Below are 19,569 nucleotides of genomic sequence, written 5' to 3'. Positions count from 1 at the left end.
TACGTCATCCCCCTGCGCAGAAATATCGAGGGGGGCGTTATGGGACGCCGCCATTGCAAATGTCGGACCGTACAATTTCAGACAGCAACGATATGATAAACACATCAAAATCATTTCCATCGTAGCGTCTACGTACCAGCTCAAAGACTGTGTGTGATAACTGTTTGTTCATCTAAGCAACCAAGGGGATATTTTGAGTCTTGATTTCGGGGGTACCCGTGAGGGGATTTCAAGACGCCGGTAAATATTAATCCGGAAGTCAGACTTTTCCTAAACTAATAACATCAGCGTAGCGGTATCTAAGAAAGCACTTTCACGATGGGGACGAAAGACGACGAATACGACTATCTTTTTAAAGGTGAGACAAAAATTCAGATAATTGTCAATAAAGTCGTCTTTATGTTGTGCGCTGTTTGTAAATGGTTGTAAAATAACACATTCGTAAGGAATGTGTTTTTAAGGAGGTGGTTGAAAACTTGAATCCCGATATTGATGGATTCCCGGATTGTGCTCAGGTGACGAACGGAGGCCGGAGCCCTTGCTTGGCCTTGCGATTTTACGACCACTGCATGCACTGGCACTGACTTGCCAGTGGGCGTGATCTGGTGATTTTGGATTAGAACTGTAGAAGTAACAAAACTGTGACGTGACATATCAACAAATGCCATTTTTGATACAGCTTGTTTCGGCTCTTTACCCCATGGCCAACTTACACAGGCAACAGCTATTTGGTTGGCCGCCTACAGGTGAGACTGAGAATGAGATACAGGTGAGATACAGTCGGTCATGTAGTAGCCTACATCATGACTAAGTTGTAAACAAGCTGTATCAAAACATGAAAAATGGTCTACCACCTTCATACATGTACACGTACACGTACACGTACACATGTATAGGCCTACATGTACTGAGGGCATGGACTAGTTGTAGGCCTACTGTTGAATGTTGATTGCTGGTGCATGATGATGTAGGGCATAGGCCTCACCAGGCCTACAAAGTACAAGTACAAAATACAAGAAGTTATTCGAGAACCTTGAGAAATTGAACAGTCTGCACTGCAGCCCTGCTGAGTGCCGGATGGTCAGTGCAATTCAATGGGCTGCTCAGCATATTGACTGATTTTCATTAACCCTAATTACATGTATATGTGCAGAGTAATCGACGATACCAATTTGACACGTTTAATACTCTGCACTGCCTGTGGATGGTTACAAGTTGTGAGCCTTGGTGAACTGATACTGATGACTGTATTCATCCTAATGAAGAATTTAAGAACATAATTAAACACATTGTCAACTGAAAGACATGATTGACATACAAAATTAAGTCACGTAAACATTAACATATCGGTGAAATGAACGTATTCAGTGTGCCAAATCGGTATCACCGCACCGTACCGGTGCGCGATGAAATGCAGATGGAAAGAATGTTGCAACCTGACGCCGCTTCCGCGATTGTGTACAAAGTCTATAGAGAGTCAAGAAAATTTTCTAAGTATTTCCCAACAAAATTGGAAATGTTTCTCAGTCCCAGATTCATGTCTTGCCATCATTTTTGCAATGAATGGCCTTCATTGAGATGATACATGTGTATGAGGAAAAAAGCAGCGTCAGGTTGCAACATTCTTTCCAAGAAGACAATTTCCCCCTCATCCAAAACGGTTGAGCCAATCGATGTCAAGGTGACCTCAGGTCACTTTGCGATGACGCGAATGCGACACGTGCAGTTAGACACATGAAGCATGAACCAGTGTTTTCGTCGGATCGAAAATGCGAAGTTAGTGAGTAAAAACTCAGATTTTTACAAAAAAGTTCGGTCCTATGGTCCAAAGACCATTGTTGCATGTAGCACAATTTACTTTTAAAGAGTTATGGATCAACCAGGGCAACTCTTTTGGGAGATTTACTCCCTAATTGGGAGAAATTGAAATTCTACATTTAAATATTTCGTCTATCACGGGGTAAAAAAAATTCCCATTGAGTGCAGACAACCCCAATAATGAGAGTGCTAGAAGACAGGGTGCCTTCTTATTCTAGAAGTAGTTAGGATTATGTTGTACCATATCCTACCTCCATCATGGCTTCACCTACTTGTCTCATCTGATTACATTTCTCCAAACTTGAGTGACTGTGACTATTCATCTCTCCCCAGAATCCAACACAACCACCTACAGTAACAACCAACAGTACATTTTCTCTCGGCCATTGGATTTCAACTGATTTGAGACTAAGGGAATAAGAAGAGTGTGAGTTTCAAACGTCTGGTTTCAAACGGGTTAGGGACCCGGTTGCAAAAAAAACCGGAACGAGCTGAAGGCAAGGGCTGTTATCGGCGATAAGGCCCAAAGGCTCCAAACCAGTTTTAAACCAGACGTTTAAAACCCCCCAGCCACACTATTGTTGATGTTCCCATTCTTAAATACCTTTTTGGTCAAAAAAAAAAAATTCAATAAAAAGAAAAAATGACTACATTCAAACGGTGTTTTATTCAACAATTTTACTCCATGTTCAGACCATTTCTTCTACATGTATAATGCACGTCGCGTCTGTGGTTTGCTCAACATCTCATTTTCTTTATGTGGAGATCAGTGGTTGCCAAGCACCCAGTTGGAGTACACGTAGGAGATACATGGATCCAGGAGATACAGTATTCGTTGGCTACTTAAAGATTCTGCTCAGTGGATCTCCATCATACATTGTATCATTTTGTATGCCTATAAAAACTACAACAAACTATTTCATAGTATTTTGTACCCTAAACATTAACATGTCTAGCAGAGTCTTAACAATTGTGCATGACCGCCACCAAATAAACATGTATGTACATATAGCTACAATGTATGTACATGTAGGAAGTAATACTGCTGTACAAGTACTGTCCATGCATGGTTGTGTTTTGTTCTAACCATGGAGGAAGGAATATTCTAACTGACAAATTTATGGTTTTCTAGATTCTTCATGCAGCTTTGGGTGTTTTTTTTCAGTCTGTGGTTTTTCTGTATTCATTGTACATTTGTGTCCTTTTATGCATTGGCTCATTGTAGTTTCTGTTTCGTTTGTGTGTGGATTCCTTCCTCATTACTGTGTACATGTACACTTGTATGAATCATCATTCATTTTCACAGGTGGGGCATTCCCTACACACACACACACACACATACTTGTTTCACATGACTAGTGTGGACTTTCCATTGCTTTCGTGTAGTTAAGAAAAACCAGTGAAAAAACTCATTTTTCTCAAACTGTGAAAACTCTTTCAACCCAATTTTTTTTCTATGATTCCCTTTTGTGTTTCTCTTCATTCTGCTACAGATAAACCTAACCCAAAAATGCCTCTAAACCTGTTTTCCAGAAATGGGGAAACACTGTGTGGACGTGGGGTAAGTCCACACAACGTCGGTGCTACCTACATTATGTGGACGTCTTTTGTTCGGAAGTCCACACTGCGTATGTAAGACAAACTCACACCCACAACCCAAACCTTTGCAGTTATGCTGCCTGAAGCACTCCTAGATCCTGTCCCATATGCAGGAATATCACTGAGTGACCGCACCGTGGCTGGTGCAGGGGGAGGCTGCAGTTCGTAATGCGGTGAAAGCAAATTTAATTTCAACGGCCATTTTCAGCTTCAGTAGTACATTCGTATTGATAACTCCAGAGCTGTCCTTTCACATTAATTCCCCATTGTCCCATTTTGTATACATAAGTAACATTTTTTCCTCTCTTGTTACCTTTTTGTTGTTTTGAATATGTGTGTACAATTTACTAAGATGTTTGTGAGTAGTCCTGAAAATTCAACGACAAAATTAATTTAGGAGCAGTACCCTTCCACAGTCTTGGAAAGCTACATGTAAATAATTTCTTGTCCACTCTTTTTATTTTATTTTTTAGAAATAATTCCCTCCTTCAAAAGGAGAAGTTGTAACTCTACATACCTTTCTCTCATAACACTAGACAATTTACACATGGGTCACGGCCTCCATTGCTAAGGTCTTGCTCTTGGTGACTCCATTGACATTTCTTGTTAACTCAAAATTTCTAATGCCAATGGTATTTTTTAAAGCAAACATCGCAAGCCTCCTGCTTATGCATTTTTTGCTGTTAGTTACTCTTGTAAACTTGTTTTGATTTACATGTAAGAACACCCTTTCTCTTCTTAATTAAAGAAGAGTAGTTCAAGTGTTTATTGCCTACAAAAGCTTTTGCAGTAGAGTTAGGGTCGATTAACAGGAATACCCGTAATCTATTACAGTACGTTGTTTTCCTCACTGTGGCCATTTCATTGTTTACAGTGACGGGTGTGCATCGTAACCGGATACCGCTAATATCAGAAACCGTTTCCTGATTATGGGTAGCTGAGAACCAACTTTACAAATTACTAAGTGCATTTGTAACTTCTACTCAGACAAGAACAAAAAAGTGAAATGGTTTGAATGCCATTGGGGGGTACTTTCAAAATGAAAACCATGCTACAAACATGGAAAATAAAAACACATTTCACATTTATGTGCATTTTAATTCGTAACAGATGCTCGTGAAAGTTGCAGTTTACACCGTAAAACTACATGTAAAGCCCTTCAGACAACTTCTGGATTTGAATTTTGGGGTTGCGTTTCTTTTATCCAGGTTTTACTTCAATTGGGTACCCGGTTCCCGTACTGTGCGTAAATATGCACACCACTAGTTTACAGTACTATGAAATTTAATAAAGTCAGTGTTTATGTTAATTGTTATTGATTGACTTTGGCACCCTCTGTGTTTAAATAGTGATCATTATTATTCACCTGACACAAATGAAGTTTTATTTAGGCCACAAAATTGGACCAAATCTGTCATTGGCATCTGTTGTCCCTCACTTGAATTCTTTTTCGAGAATTTCCAATTGAATTGGCTGACCTTTCCGGTTGTTTTGTTTTTGGAGTACAGCCAAGGTTTCTTTCCCTCCCCATAGGACCTTCCTCCCAAGATGGGCCTTGGTCCAGCCAGCAGGGACTAGGGATGTCAGTCCCCCAATGTAAACCTTGTCAGGGCCTCCTGTAATGTCTCACAGTACAGTGAGGGGACCCATGCAAATGAGGGAGCTCGTATGGGATGGAAAGGTGCATTAATCACCATTTGTGTTGATTTAAACTTGATGGGCAGGAACGTTTACAGACATGTACCAAAGTATGAATATGCACCCCAATGTTTCATCTTACAAATGTACTGTTCCCTTGGGAAAAGAAATATAGGAACAGTACAATTCACAGGTGGGTTTTCACAATTGCTGGCAACAGGTGTACTGTCTCAAATAAATACAAAATTTATTTCCTGCATAAAGTGTTGTCAGGTATAATGCAAATGTCATCAGTCATTGCAGATGGGTGTCTTTAGCGCCAAGATGTATGTACATTATGTACATTGTACATGTACATGTATGTAACACCTTCAAAAACTGAAACAAGGAAAAGGCCTTGAATATTAGTTTAGAAGTGCCTCTGTAAAGATATACTGTACATGTACAGGTACATATGTAGGCCAACCTTTACTATTTTCGTTCACAATTTAAAAAATATATAAAAAAAAAAACCAGTGCAGTATAACGCAGTACATTTTCTCTGAAACTGTGTGAACATGTATATGTACATGTATGTACGTACATGTAGTATGTTCTTGACATGTACTAGTATTTCATGTACGTGTACCGTTTCGTTGTTCATATACCGTGGTTAATGATCATGTAGACTACATGCGTGAAACCTTACACCGACATTAAGTCTAATGTGTCTTTCAGAGGCGGTCTAAGACAGACATCCCTATCCATTATAATAATGTCGATGTGTCGCGGCTGAGAACCAAAACAGATTTTTGTCGACGACCATCATCATACAGATAAAAAAAAAAACCAGTTATAAATATCTTTTTAGCAACAACAGAGAAGGAAACTGATGTTCATACAGTTTGAGGACCAGAATTTATACAGACGGGACATTTTGCCCCAGGGCACGGTTATTATCAGGTCATGTGGCAAGGGAAAGGCTGGTCACATGTAACAGGATTGGTGGGATAGTTTAATATCACAAATGCCACCTGCCTGGCTGATGGTCGTGTCATTGGCTCCAGAATGCCAAAATGAAAATTAGGATTTACCGTCAGTTCATTACTTGCTGGAGATGTGCAGGTGCTATCCTTAACCCATTGCATTCATGGATTATATGTAGAGGTAGAATGCATGGAGCAAGATTGTATCTGAAGAAGGGGCTGGCTCTGAATAAATAAATGAGGCTGTTATCGCTTGTGTAATGTACCTCCAAACTTTCTGTCTGAAAATTTCAGTTTATTTTTAAAGTACCGCTATATGGGTCATACATGTATGTATACTTTGAAAATTAGATGCCTGTTCCATCTGCCGTCTATGATATGATAATTCTGATGCACTCTTTAACCCTAACTCCCTAGGCATTTTTGCCAGGATGTAAACTCAATCCTGCAATGTCTGCCAAGTGCTTCCATGTACATGTAATAATTGCATTCAGCCTCAGTCCAGCAAATCATTCGTTATTTCTTGAATGTGGTCCTTGGAGGGGTTACCACTGCCTCAATCCTGCAAAATCCTCCAGCAATCACTGTCATTATGTTGAGGCAGAGTCAGTGACATCCTGGAGCAGTGCGAAGTATAGTGAAGGCCTAAATTTATGCACGTTTGTGCATACGGTCCGGCCCAAGACCTTGACACAGTGCATCCTCCAAAATCAGCCAAACATTTTTGCCCTAGAGCCCCAATCCTGCAAAATCCTCCTTTTGGCAAAGAGGATTTTGGAGGATTTATGAAGGTTAAGGTTAATACAGTCTTCTATAAAGCATGATTATGAACAGCAGACTGCCTACCATACCAAAAGAAATGTTTGAAGTCATTCTTAATTAATGATACTTACTCTTAAATGGCAAATTACATGTAAAAAGTGCCAAGGTACATTGTACATTGTAAATGTAACAGTGACAGGGAAAATGTCACACTTTGGTCCCTAAATTTATAGACTGGCCAATATGTACATATATGCACAATGTATAGGGTGCAGTTGTCATGGTTGGGACACTGAAGACATACACATGTAAATTTACCAATACACTGTACATTAACATACATGTACAGACAAAATGACAAAAAAAGAATCTGAAACTGCTTCAACGACTTTTGTTTTCAGTGTACATGTACATGTACTTGTCACACTTAAAAAAAGTTGACTGCAGGTTTGCACCACCACTTCCTGCTTGTGTAGGCTGATGTCACTCCACTCAGGAATCAAACAGACATGATTCCAAACCGGGAATCGGAATCATGACTCGACTTTTTATTGGAACTGTTTCTCTGAAGTTTTTGAAGCTAATTTTATTATAAATTGTGAGTGAGATTGAAATCATCATTTCAACAATTGTCTGAGACGCCCAAGCCTATACTTATTCACAAGTTTTCATTTTCTTTGTTTCTCTCCCTTCTCTAGTTGTGCTGATCGGAGACTCGGGAGTCGGAAAGAGCAACCTCCTGTCCAGGTTCACAAGAAACGAGTTCAACCTTGAGAGCAAAAGCACCATCGGGGTGGAGTTTGCCACGCGGAGTATTCAGGTGGACGGCAAGACGATAAAGGCACAGATCTGGGACACGGCAGGGCAGGAGCGGTACAGAGCTATCACAAGCGCGTGAGTAAAAATGCCAACTTTCGAATCCTAACTTCCTAAGTTATGAATTATTGGAGTCTTCCCAAGCCCACTGGAAGCCATCACTCTGTGTTGTGCACAAAATGTTTTCAGTTCCAAATCCTCCAAAATCAACCAAAATCATCCAGTGAACAAAATGCATTGGAGCTCAATCTGCCAAAATCCACCAGTGACAGAGTTTGTGGAGTTTGAAGGATTAAGCACTAACGGCTTCCATGAAAAACGAAAGCTAATCATACTAATGGCTTGCAATGTATATATTATATCTTATCTTCAAGTAAACTTGAATCCTTGATCCTGATTGGTCGATCCATGGCAACAAGCCGTGCTACATATAACCATGTAGCACGGCCACGTTCCATACCGCACTCCGCGTGTTGCGCTATTCCAAGATGCGCACGCCATTACAGGCACGTGTAATAGGATAACCGCTGAAAATGTTTTTAGTGCGTCAAGTTTGCTTGAAGATAAATTTGTTATCACGCTCGCGCTCGTGGAACACGGAAAATGTAGTGCGTCTGTGTCCCACATACCACTCGGCCTTCGGCCTCGTGGTATGTTGGACACAGACGCACTACATTATTCCGTGTTCCACTCGCGCTCGCGGGACAACTAATAATGTATCATTTCTGATCTGTTTCTCCCAAACTATGCAGATACTACCGAGGTGCAGTGGGTGCTCTCCTCGTCTACGACATAGCTAAACACCTTACCTATGAGAATGTAGAACGATGGTTGAAGGAACTACGAGATCACGCCGATAATAACATCGTTATCATGCTAGTAGGCAACAAAAGTGACCTGCGGCACTTGAGGGCGGTACCAACAGATGAGGCCAAAGCATTCGCAGGCAAGTATTTAGTTTGTATTTTGTGTTTGCCGGTCCCAAAGGGCAAAACTGTAGTCCTCTCATGGGCGTCACTAGAGGGGGAGGGGGTGTCAAATCCCCCCCCCCCCCAATAATCGTTTTTGTCAGCAACACCGTCCTGCTTTTGGCAAAATTGTGTGACGGTCAGCAAATGTCCGTGGATGAATAGCGCCACCTGTTCTCCACCTTGAACGGCGCTCCTTGAGGAAGATGGTGTCCCCCCCCCCCCCCCCCCCCCCCCCCCCCTCATTTGTCGATTTTACGGAGGCCAGGTGACCAGGCGAAAATTCCTGTCTGCCTTTCAGCACGGATAGTCTGTTGGCAAATTTGTTGTTACACCTCCAAAGTGGTCTAGCAACGCTTCCGAGTCCTCTTGGTACCTGACTGACTGACTCACTGATTGTCACTTGCTTAAGCCTCACCTTTTCCCAAAACCTTCACTCAGAAGATTACTAGACCAAATTGGACTGGGGCTTACCTTGTCTTGTTTTTAAATTTGTTATTGAGGTATTAGATAAGATGAGTTTAACTGTAACTCCCTGCATTATCTCATAGAAATGCTAAACAAAATTGTGAATTATCACACTTTTAAATTAAGCATATTCCTGGCCATGGGTGAAAATCCTTCAGATTTGCGACATGCACAGCAGCATGGCTGGAAAATATGCTTAGCAAATCCTCTAAATTTTACAAACAAGGTGGATTTGTTTAGGTGAATTGATATCCATGATGATGATACTACCAATCAGTGGGTTGGCTCTCTTGGAAGAACAGTGCTCTGGAGAAAGTTGATTTGCAATTGGTCCTGATGTTTTGTGTTTGTACATTTCTATCCACAGAAAAGAATTCACTATCCTTCATTGAAACCTCAGCTCTGGACTCAACAAATGTAGAGCAAGCCTTTAAACAAATATTAACAGGTAAGGTGTATATTTTTATGTGGGTCTGTTAGTGTTGAATGAAACCTTGAATGAAGCAGCGACCAGATGGGTCATAGGTCACATTTTATTACTGAACGGTTGCCTCGACCACAGAGGCAAAAAATCCCTGTTTATGATAGCAGAGAATTCTGTGCTTACGGTAAGCGTATTTCACAGGTTATGAAGAATTTTGGCTTGTGCGCATGCATACATCCTATAATTAAGGATTCTGTGCTTACGGGGTTAGCGCAGAATTTTTCTGCTAACACTAAGTGCACTGCAAGCTAAAAGGAACCCTCGGAAAGAACAAAAGTACAAATTTTCAACAGTTTATGGAAAGTCCTAATAACAAGACATGCAGTCAAAATTTGCCTGTAATTTTTTGATCTTGTTAACGATAGCCTGGAACAAGTCATGTATAAACTACTTCAAGTAAACACAAACCTTTGGATTAATTGAATTCACCTGTGTCACTTTTTTGCCTTTGAAAAAGGTCTTGTTAAGATCAAAATGTTAGGCCCTCTTAATTTTTTTGATTTGTCAGGTCTATCCAATCAGTAGCAGTTTGCAGCAGTTCAATTCATTTTCGTCTTTCTTCAATCCACAGAAATCTATAAGATAGTCTCACAAAAGAACATACGAGACGGCGGCAACGGTGAGGACTCCCCTAGCTCCGACGTCAAGCCCATCACGATTCCTCCCACGACAGACCCCAAGTCCAACAGGGACAGGAGATGCTGCCAGTCAATATAATACAAGCAAGTCACCTTAAAACAAACCCACTTTCCAACTTCACATGATGATGCTGTCCCCAGTCACATCGCTAGAAAGGCCCCAGGCGGTTTACACAAATACCCATCTAGGGCTCAGAGTACCGTTTTGTCTCACGGATTTGTGTCGCCCTATGATCCATCATGGTTTTTTTCTGAAAAAAAATATTGATATAGTTCCATGCGTGAAGAAAACAATCTGGTAGGACTTTTGCCTGATTTGTTAATTTTTAAACATACCCCACACATTTCTAATGTATGTAGTGTTCAGATTATCATAGTGTACGGGACCAGGTAGGCCGTGCAAGAAGCAACAAGTGTAGGCATGGGTACTTACAGTACATATACTGTTGACGACAGGGGGGGGGGGGGGAGGTAGCACCCGGACATCAATATACGTGCTAATTTAGTACCTTACATCGCAACCGCATACACTGTACCTATTGTCAGTCTAATCTTTTCACATATATTGTAAATAAGGGTATAAACTTGTGTGTGTGGAGCATACAATTTGGCTTTTGGCCTATGATAGACAGCTCTTGCGTATTACACCAAAACAACATGCAAAACAAAGTAAGGACATTTCCACGAGCCATGTACTAGCTGTAAAATAAGACTCGCCTAGAAGCTGTTTTAGTGCTGTACATAAAATATTTATGATTGCCATGTCCTGGACAGTGATAAACAAAAGCTTTGCTATCCAATTTCAGGTTCAGAACCAAACCCAATTCCCATATGCTGTTTAGTGCAGGTTAGTTTTGCCAATAGACTGAGTGCATTCAGCTGCCATCTTGGAGGTGTGGTTTGTTATGTTAATTCATTAACAATCAATGCACAAGATGTCCACTTGTGTGTATCCCTGCTAAACAAAAGTACACACCTCCATTCAAGACGGCTGCAGTGCGAATGATCTATGGAAACTGTTTGGCTCTGTTTATGGAAACTGTAAGCAGTAAGCACGGTTGAATGTATGCTTACTTACCAGCACTGGTTGCTGAAATTGGAATAGCTCCAACGATGCAATTCTCCAAGCAAAGCTGCTTAGGCAACAAGCTTTTTTTTCAGTTAGCACAACGACACATTGCATCCTACAGTTGAGTGAGATGGTAACATGTTTAAAGCCACGTGGGATCATTTGCAATCACTCGGAAAACTGCCTTCCGATTTGATGACAGAAACCTTGCTCAAGGTGAAGATAGGACTGGCATCTAATGCCCTGTGAAATTAGTCCCCCTGGAATGGTATCTAGTCATACGATGGAACTTGCGCCCGGATGATGTAAATTTAATGTTGGGTTTTGCCCTTAACTGACATATTTTACAAACACTGTATACTCAGTGTTGTCCTGAGTAATTGTGAGGACAGAAAGGAAAAACTAAGACATCTGCACTAGTAAGCAGGAGGTCCTGGGTTTGAGTCCCACCCGAGTGATTTTTCTTCTCGCAATCAACTGGGACAACACTGAGTATACAGTTTATATGAAGAAAGAATACGTCGGTGAAGGCAAAAACCCAATGTTGAAATGATTTCATTTGCAAAAAAAAAAAAAAACTCTGGAAGTGGTATTAAATAGGGTGGCAGCAGACACACTTTTTTTTTACCTGCATTAGTAACGGAATCCAGTTACAATAACCAACAAATTATGCCTACGTGTATGTTTTCTCTGTTTTCTCAAAATGTACAGAAGCTGAAACTTCAACAGGTTAGTTTTTATACCCCCTTCTTGAGATTTTTGAGTAAATGTGTTGCTTCAAATGAAAAAAAAAATATCACAAAGAGCCAATAATCCTTCATGTATGTAACTTTAAAAAAAAAATCAAGTGCACTGTCTGGCACCTTTTCCCATGTACTCAAAGTACATGTAGGATCTGGGCCAAGGATTCAAAGGCTACAGACATCCTAACGCTGATCTCAGTTTAAAATTCTCAAGCCGAGACCGTTGATTGCAGAATACGTACATTGAATAGCTTCATACCTACATGAACATCCTGCCTCACAAATACCTTTTCATTTAGTCTCATGTTGATGACAGAGTATGCACATACAATAATTTATTGTCTCTGCAGTTAAATTTGAAGAATTGATACATTAAGAGAAGTCCATAGAATGCTGAACAATTGATTAGTGTGAAAGGTGTTTCAATTTGTAGCTGGGTTTGGCTATGTATGGTGAGATAGCGAATGTGTGGGTACATGTTCTTTTGCATACTCTAGCCGCTTGAATAATTTGCAGTGTTTTAGCTTGTGATTTGGGTATCTCCTAGCCCAGGATTTGGCCTCTTTTGGGCTTCTTACGATGTGACTTGTGAAGCGAATTCTCCCGTTCTCTGCACATTTAAAAAAAAAAGTAGAAACCAGCTTAATATTGTTTTTTTTCTCATTCCTAATAAATTTATAATGTACATAAACATAATACGTGTAGTATACAATAAGGGAGGGATAACAACCAAATTTAACAAAAATGTTCTTAGTTTGTTTGATTTGATATTCTTTTTATTTTGAACGGTTGCTTTGCATTAAGTGTAACTTTATTATTTGAGGAATTAACCATCAGCTTTATGTAATGTAAAACGTAAACATTTTATAATAATCTATCAATGTGCCTGCTGTACATGGGGCTAGTAACTCTAGTATCTGTTTTCGTTTGTCCTTTGGTTCCGTTAGCTCTTGTATGTTCTGGTCTGTGCTCCTGATCTGAAAAGTAATGATGGGGAATTATTTCTCAAAAAAATCATTTCAAATTTAGAATGTTATCTGGTGGAGATTCTGAAGCCAGTGTAGGAAATATTTGCAATCCATGTTCAGGGGCCCTTTGTGTACATGCAGGATTTATACAGAGAAATGACAAATGGTAAAGAAAGCATAATATCAAGACCTGTCTGAAGGAATTTTGAATGCTGGCAGAAGTCTGTGCAGTGTCCTACATGCATTGTTTTTGCAAGCACAATTTGTGTGCTCACTTAATCATGAGTACATTTTCTTGATCATAAGCAGTGGCCACCAAAATAAGAGTAAGACAAGTATTGCTTCATGTACAACTTGAGCTCTCTACACTCTTGGAATCAAATATTTGTGTACTTACAAATGTACTTGAAATTCTTGAAAGTTTAATGGTACCAGGCCTTTGTTGTTTGTATAGCCATATTGGTCTGGTACCTGTTGGTAAGACATGGTCATAGTGCTCATTTCTAACCATGGGTATGGTCACCAGTCTACATGTGGTCTTGTGGATCTGATTTGAGACATTTTGTTTTTTTAGTTTGAAAAAATACTTCAAAAATGTTGTGTACATTTCCTGTTGCAATTTTTTTTCGCCAAAAAAAAAATCCAGAAACAAATTCTGACTAATGACACAGGGGTTATTGTTTCAGTGTCTCCGACCTTGTTAGGATAAAATGAAAACGCATTTTTTTTTTTTAATTTCAATTTCATAATTTGAATGAATTATTTTTGATATATTATTGAAAAAAAAATCTTGGCATTACTTGATAGTTAATTGGGGGAAAATTCTCGGTGAGATTGTTGACTTCAGACAAAGTTAAACAGAATTAACAACCCCACATGAAGAGGGTTGGAATTATTTGTGGAAAAAAAAAACAATTGTATGTTTGTGAAGCCAAGATTTTGTTAATCTGTATGTTCAAAGGTGTGGTTATAACTGAAGCAGAGTTCGTCTCGAACGATGAAATTAGATTTTTAAAAACTAATTGTCGCAGACATTTCCATTGTAAGGTGTAACGGTAGTAGAGACCGATTTCTATATAATGTATTACATTAAAAAATATAAACCGTATTGTTTAGTACAGTACCACGCACCGTCTGAAAGGATGTTTCGTTGGCGCTTGTTTTTTTGTTTGAAAGCGCTCAGCACCAAAATGAACATGAATAAAAACGGTAATTGTATGATGTAATCAAAGAAACAGTTTTTAATGTGTGTGTTTCATTTCTTACGTAATCGTTTATTTTGAAGCTTTGGAGCCACCGTGATTTCTGATCAATTCTGTATAAGTAATTATAGCAAACACTAGAGATCCATTTTTGATTTATTTGGAAATCCATTAACCAAAAACAATCTGATTTCTATTAAAATAGTAGTAACAGTCGCATAATGCCACAAATATGCATAAATGTATCAGAACATTATATCAAAGTATTTAGGTTTACAATATTACGTTTACGATATAAAAAAAACTGCAAAACGAATACATGTATCGCCATACTAACCACAATTATCCGCGTTTTAGATTTTTAATACAGATGAAATTCAATACTTTAAATCCGCGTTCATGTGGAAATCGTTAATACATAGGAAATTGTTGGAATCATTGTTCCATGAGTCACATGGTAAACAAAACGATACCTTTAAGGCTATATCACCAATTATTAATCATCTTCATAAACCACAAAAAAGCAAACACAAAGTTCATCGCAAGCATAGGGGCGTCATTGTTGATACAATTGAATTCTACGAAGTGAAGTTCCCGAATCGTGGTTCGCCATTTCGTATAAAACTGGCCACGTTTCGTCCCATTACTATCTTTCAACCATGTATGCTTTTCAACAATAATTTCGTCAGTAATTTTTTGGATAGCTGCAAATGATGGGACTGTAGCTTTAAATAGAAAAAAACACGTTTCAGTCCTTTAGCAGGATCTTTCGTTTGCCTCTTGGGAAAATATCCGGCCAGCTTTCAAGAATTTAAATATCATCAGGCTCTCTAAACTTTACACACAGTTTAAAGAGTATCAACCATATTTTACTTTTATCATTAAAGTAACAGACGAGCACCTTTAATAACTTGAATCAGATCTTTTGTGCCAGTTTAGGTATAAAACTACTTTTACAATATGATACTTTTTTTTACAAAGCTAAACAGGCCGATTTTTTTGTTTATATATAATGCGTTCAAACTTTCCATAGGCCTATTATGCCATAAATAGCAGCTTGCAGAACTGTTCATTTGAAGGAAAAGTTCATGCAAACAAAATACGACCATAGCTATGGTTTTATTCTTATAATTGGGGAGACGTATTTCAGATTGATAATAGAGAATTGAAACGTACAATACGATGACTAATAAAACAAATCCTGGTTACTGAAATCACTTTGCAAGTTCCACATGGGCGACGGTGCGTAAAAAGTACGTAGTCCCATATCTGCCAAACTGGGAATATTTTATTACATTGTACATTTTGGCGCAGAAGCTGCAACATCGGCATTTTAATGTACGTGTACATATACAGAGTTTTTTGTTATGACATCGTAGGATTGGTGGGCAGGGTGAGTCGAATGGCAGGTGAGCGGAGTAAAGCGGATAGGTGGACTTCTGTCCCGAATCATTGCTAAAAATATGTTTAATTCCAACCAAATTGTATAAAGATGCAACCCTCACTAAACCAACAAGTATTCCTAATTCTCTGAGCACGATTGCAGCCAGTTACGTTGCCCAGTTATGTCAGCTGATTTTCGCTCAGCATGGAAATAAAGCCAGGCAATAATCATTTTCTGATTAGCATCCCTTTAAGTTTGGGCCATTTTTCGTATTACTCCATCGGTCTCTGGTAAAGTGCGCCCTCTGTATTATCAAAATCAAGAATTCGTAGTCGTCAACAATACTTTTTGGCACCGTACCACCTATCAGAAGCCGTCATCAGCGCCGAACTGAATTCACTTTCTTTTGTTTACAAAGTCAGCGCGATTTTGAATTGGTTACAATCAAATTCAGGATACACTTAACATCATATTCCCTAGGCACATAATATTTTAAAGTTTATGTTAGATAACTAGGCTGGTAAGATTATTTAAGATTTAGGTTTAAAGAAAAACTTCGTTTGGATATTTGGCAGCTGATTATTTTAAAATTTGAAGGTTGAGTGTAATAAAAACAACTTGAATTGTCTCTTTCTTTCGGATTGACGACCGCCAGCAAATTTGCTATTTCAGCATTTTTTGCGATAACGGCTGTGATGACCAAAATTCAATCCCGTGCCATGCGGTATTTTTTCTACACAGCATCATCTTCCTCGTTCTCACTCATCCTTTCATTGTTGCCTTGCGGCTCCTGCGTCGGCTGTGCTGCTGGTTCAGCTGGTTTTGCCGTGGGCTCGTAGGCAGGAGGCAGACTGACGTTAGAGGGTGGGTAGGCCATGGTGTTGTAATTGTACCCGTACTGGCCGGGAGCAGGAGGGGGACCTGATGGGACCACGATCACTCCAGCTTGCTGGGGCGGGAAGTCGTCTCGGAGGATGGCGTACTCTTGTCGCTTCCTCTTCTTACGGCAGCAGAGACAGCAGGTGATGAGGATGAGAGAGCAAATCAGGATGCTGCCAACCACTATCAAGCCAATACCCCATCCCCTGTTTAAAATTTAAAAAAAAAAGTTAATCATTATTATTACAGTAAACAGGTTTTGGAAAGTACAAAGAAGTTACTAACCGACAAGAAAATTCCAATATCATTTAGAAGAAGGATTTACAACCAGTGTGTCCAAACGACGATGACTATGGGACAGAGACATAGGCAACAACCAAAGAGATGGAACAAAAATTGATAACACCACAGAGAGCTATGGAAAGGAGAAAGCTCAGACGGGACAAAATCAGACATACCTTCATAAGACAAAAACAAAGGTCAAAGATATCATCGAGAAGATCAAGGAAATGAAATGGAGATGGGCAGGGCACCTAGCAAGAAGACAAGAAGGGGTAGACAAAAAGGAGATGGAGAGATGAAATCACCACATTCATGAACACGGCCAACATGGAGATGACAAGTGACAGAAGAGAATGGATTTACTGCTCCAGGAGGGCTTCATCCAACAATGGATGACCACAGCCTGATGAAGACGATGAAACGGGCCTTACTTTAAGTTGCTACCTTTGTGCTGGTTCATCTTCCAGCCCAGGAGAACATGGAAGAGAACTCAACGTGTTAATTTAAAGTTTCTTTTCCTGTAGGCACAGATTGACCCTACAGGTGAAAGGTGCTGACCTCATCATCCACAACCATGTTGAACTTACTGTTGTATTCTCCCTTAATTAACTTTGAAACGGAGGTAAACTAAAAGTTGAGAGTGGGGATGTTTGGAGCTTAATATCTCTTATTGTCGTGAAACCGTCAGGTATAAATGTTTCTTTTTGTTGGCACATAATTATTATATAGGTCCCTCATGAGCATAATGCATACACCACCACATATTGAACTTATATTGTAGTTATTCTCTCTTAACTTTTTTTTGTAACGGGTATAATAGGCTCTACTTTGGGAGCGGTTGGGAGATGAATGAGTTGAGAGATGAAGAGGGCAGTTACAATAAATGCATCATTACAGGTCGGACTTACTGTATGTACTCAGGAGTGCAGCAAGTGTACCGGCTGTTGCGCTGACAGCACACCGTGTCCTGCAACAAGTCACCGGGTCGCGGACAGCCAGAAAAGGGGTAGTATTTTGGGCAGACGTTCGCTTCAACTCCCGGACCTGCAAGGTATAGAGAAGACTTGATCGACTAATGAACACATTATAGACCCTTTACAGCTGACGTCTCATCCGAAGGCACGTCTTTGTAGTGATCTCGGTAATACGCATGAGTCGACAGTGAATTTTTATGTGACAAACATGTCCTCGGTGAGGACCGGATGGCATTTTGTTTTCTTGCAATTAATTTTATTTAAAAAAAAAAATATTAGCTGATGTGGATGAAGTTCAACTTGCGGAAAAAAATATGTAATTTCGAGGTCGTCAAAAGTTTGGAAAGATATACACATACTTGGGATTAACAATAATGTCGGGTTTACGCCTTTATCTACAACTGGTTAACATAAAAACTGTCCTGTGGAATTTCAACCATAAGGATTTAGCAGTAGACAAAAGGTATACTTTGATGTCGGCAATAGGCCTGCCGTTAAGATATGACGAACAGATCCTTCTAAATCCCTGTCTTGCTATTGTATATGCCCCAGCCCTAGCCCTGATAAACGTGTTTTCTTTTCGTGAAACTGTACTGCATGTCTCGGATAATTTTCTTAAACCATTATTTGGAAACTTGTAGTAAAGGAAAAGAAACATAATACACACGTATACTATTCGTATATAATTGGGCCCCTAAAAACCTTAGCCACTGAGAGCTTACTTTGATGTGCAACCCTTTTCCCCTCTGCAACCCAATGGATATCAAGAATTTACTTTAAAAAAACCAACAAATATTATTCATCAATAACTTGCAAACTACTCACCATTGAGTAAAGACAACGACAGCGTACCTATCACCAGCCATACCGATTCTGCTAAACTTTGTCGAAAATGCATTTTGCTTTATATTTTCCTTGCAAACATGGCCTCCAAACTACATGAAAACTGATCTTTCTCTGGACTGGTGAGCTGTATTTGTTATCATTGTACGTCTCGTGATAAGTGGTGCACAATGCAAAGTTGAACTTTGGATTAAGTTCTGAAAAATCAAAGTTTACGTCAGTAGCACAGGATCCCATGTTTGTTGACTTAAAAGATAAATTCACTACAATCTTATGATATGATTCGTAACGTTGCCTTTCGACAAAAGGTCAGCAAGATTCACCTATATTGTTAATGTCCACCGCGTGGACATCAGCACTCATCAAAAACGTTGCGCACTTTGATTTCGCCTCTTAGCATGAAGGTAGGAAACACCATGCTCATATCTTGCTAGAGCCAAAGTGTAACCAGTCAAATTTAGCTGTTATTCCATCAAATAAAGTTAACAGAGAAATTTTACTTTGTCGCGTTTTACTATTATTTTGAAATGCGTATATATGTGAACCCTTTGCAAAACGCGCCCCAAAATAAGAGTATATAATTTTCTGACAAACATGTTGAATTTTCATATGTGAGTGGAGATAATAACAGTTATCCGAATTTGTCAGTCTCATACAGAACGATTTTAAATGTTCACTTAAGAATTTAATTTCTGAGATTTGTTAAAATGCGACACGTTAGGGAACATTCGGTCGATGTTGTGCCCAAAGTACGGACACCACCGTTTTAAAAAAAATTACCTTTATTTCATGACATCAATTTTTTTCATGGTACCAGAATATTCTGAATGAAGCTGTGTCAACTGAAGGTTTTGAGGAAACGATCGACACGTTAGGGGACTTATCGCTATTATATCTTAAAACCTAATAATAGGCCTATCATAAAAACTTGTCACTATTATATCATTATAAAAGCATGAACAGTCAAAATGAAGAGAGACAAATACATGTATTCCTAAAATGTGGTTGTGGTCACTTTACGTTGTGATTTTAATTTGACTGCTTTTGTTACATCAGTAATGTATACATG

General features: G+C 39.3%; 2 protein-coding genes across 2 annotated transcripts; one reads left to right on the top strand and one right to left on the bottom strand.

Annotated features, from left to right (window-relative positions):
- Nucleotides 1–14,167, top strand: LOC119729750 (ras-related protein Rab-11B). The gene is made up of 5 exons (XM_038202472.1): nt 1–358; nt 7,481–7,676; nt 8,351–8,544; nt 9,402–9,482; nt 10,090–14,167. The coding sequence occupies exons 1-5, from the start codon at nt 319–321 to the stop codon at nt 10,233–10,235; spliced, it is 657 nt and encodes a 218-aa protein (XP_038058400.1). The 5' UTR covers nt 1–318; the 3' UTR covers nt 10,236–14,167.
- LOC119729751 lies at nt 12,930–18,659 on the bottom strand. Its single transcript, XM_038202473.1, has 3 exons — nt 18,483–18,659; nt 17,592–17,727; nt 12,930–16,607 (listed from the first exon to the last, which is right to left on the bottom strand). The coding sequence occupies exons 1-3, from the start codon at nt 18,553–18,555 to the stop codon at nt 16,256–16,258; spliced, it is 561 nt and encodes a 186-aa protein (XP_038058401.1). The 5' UTR covers nt 18,556–18,659; the 3' UTR covers nt 12,930–16,255.
- Nucleotides 18,660–19,569: the final 910 nt, after the last annotated feature.

This window comes from Patiria miniata, unplaced genomic scaffold, assembly GCF_015706575.1.
Source record: "Patiria miniata isolate m_02_andy unplaced genomic scaffold, ASM1570657v1 HiC_scaffold_21, whole genome shotgun sequence".
NCBI classification, from domain to species: Eukaryota; Metazoa; Echinodermata; class Asteroidea; order Valvatida; family Asterinidae; genus Patiria; species Patiria miniata.
Note: the sequence above shows the minus strand (reverse complement) of the source record. Positions and strands in the feature narration are given on the sequence as shown.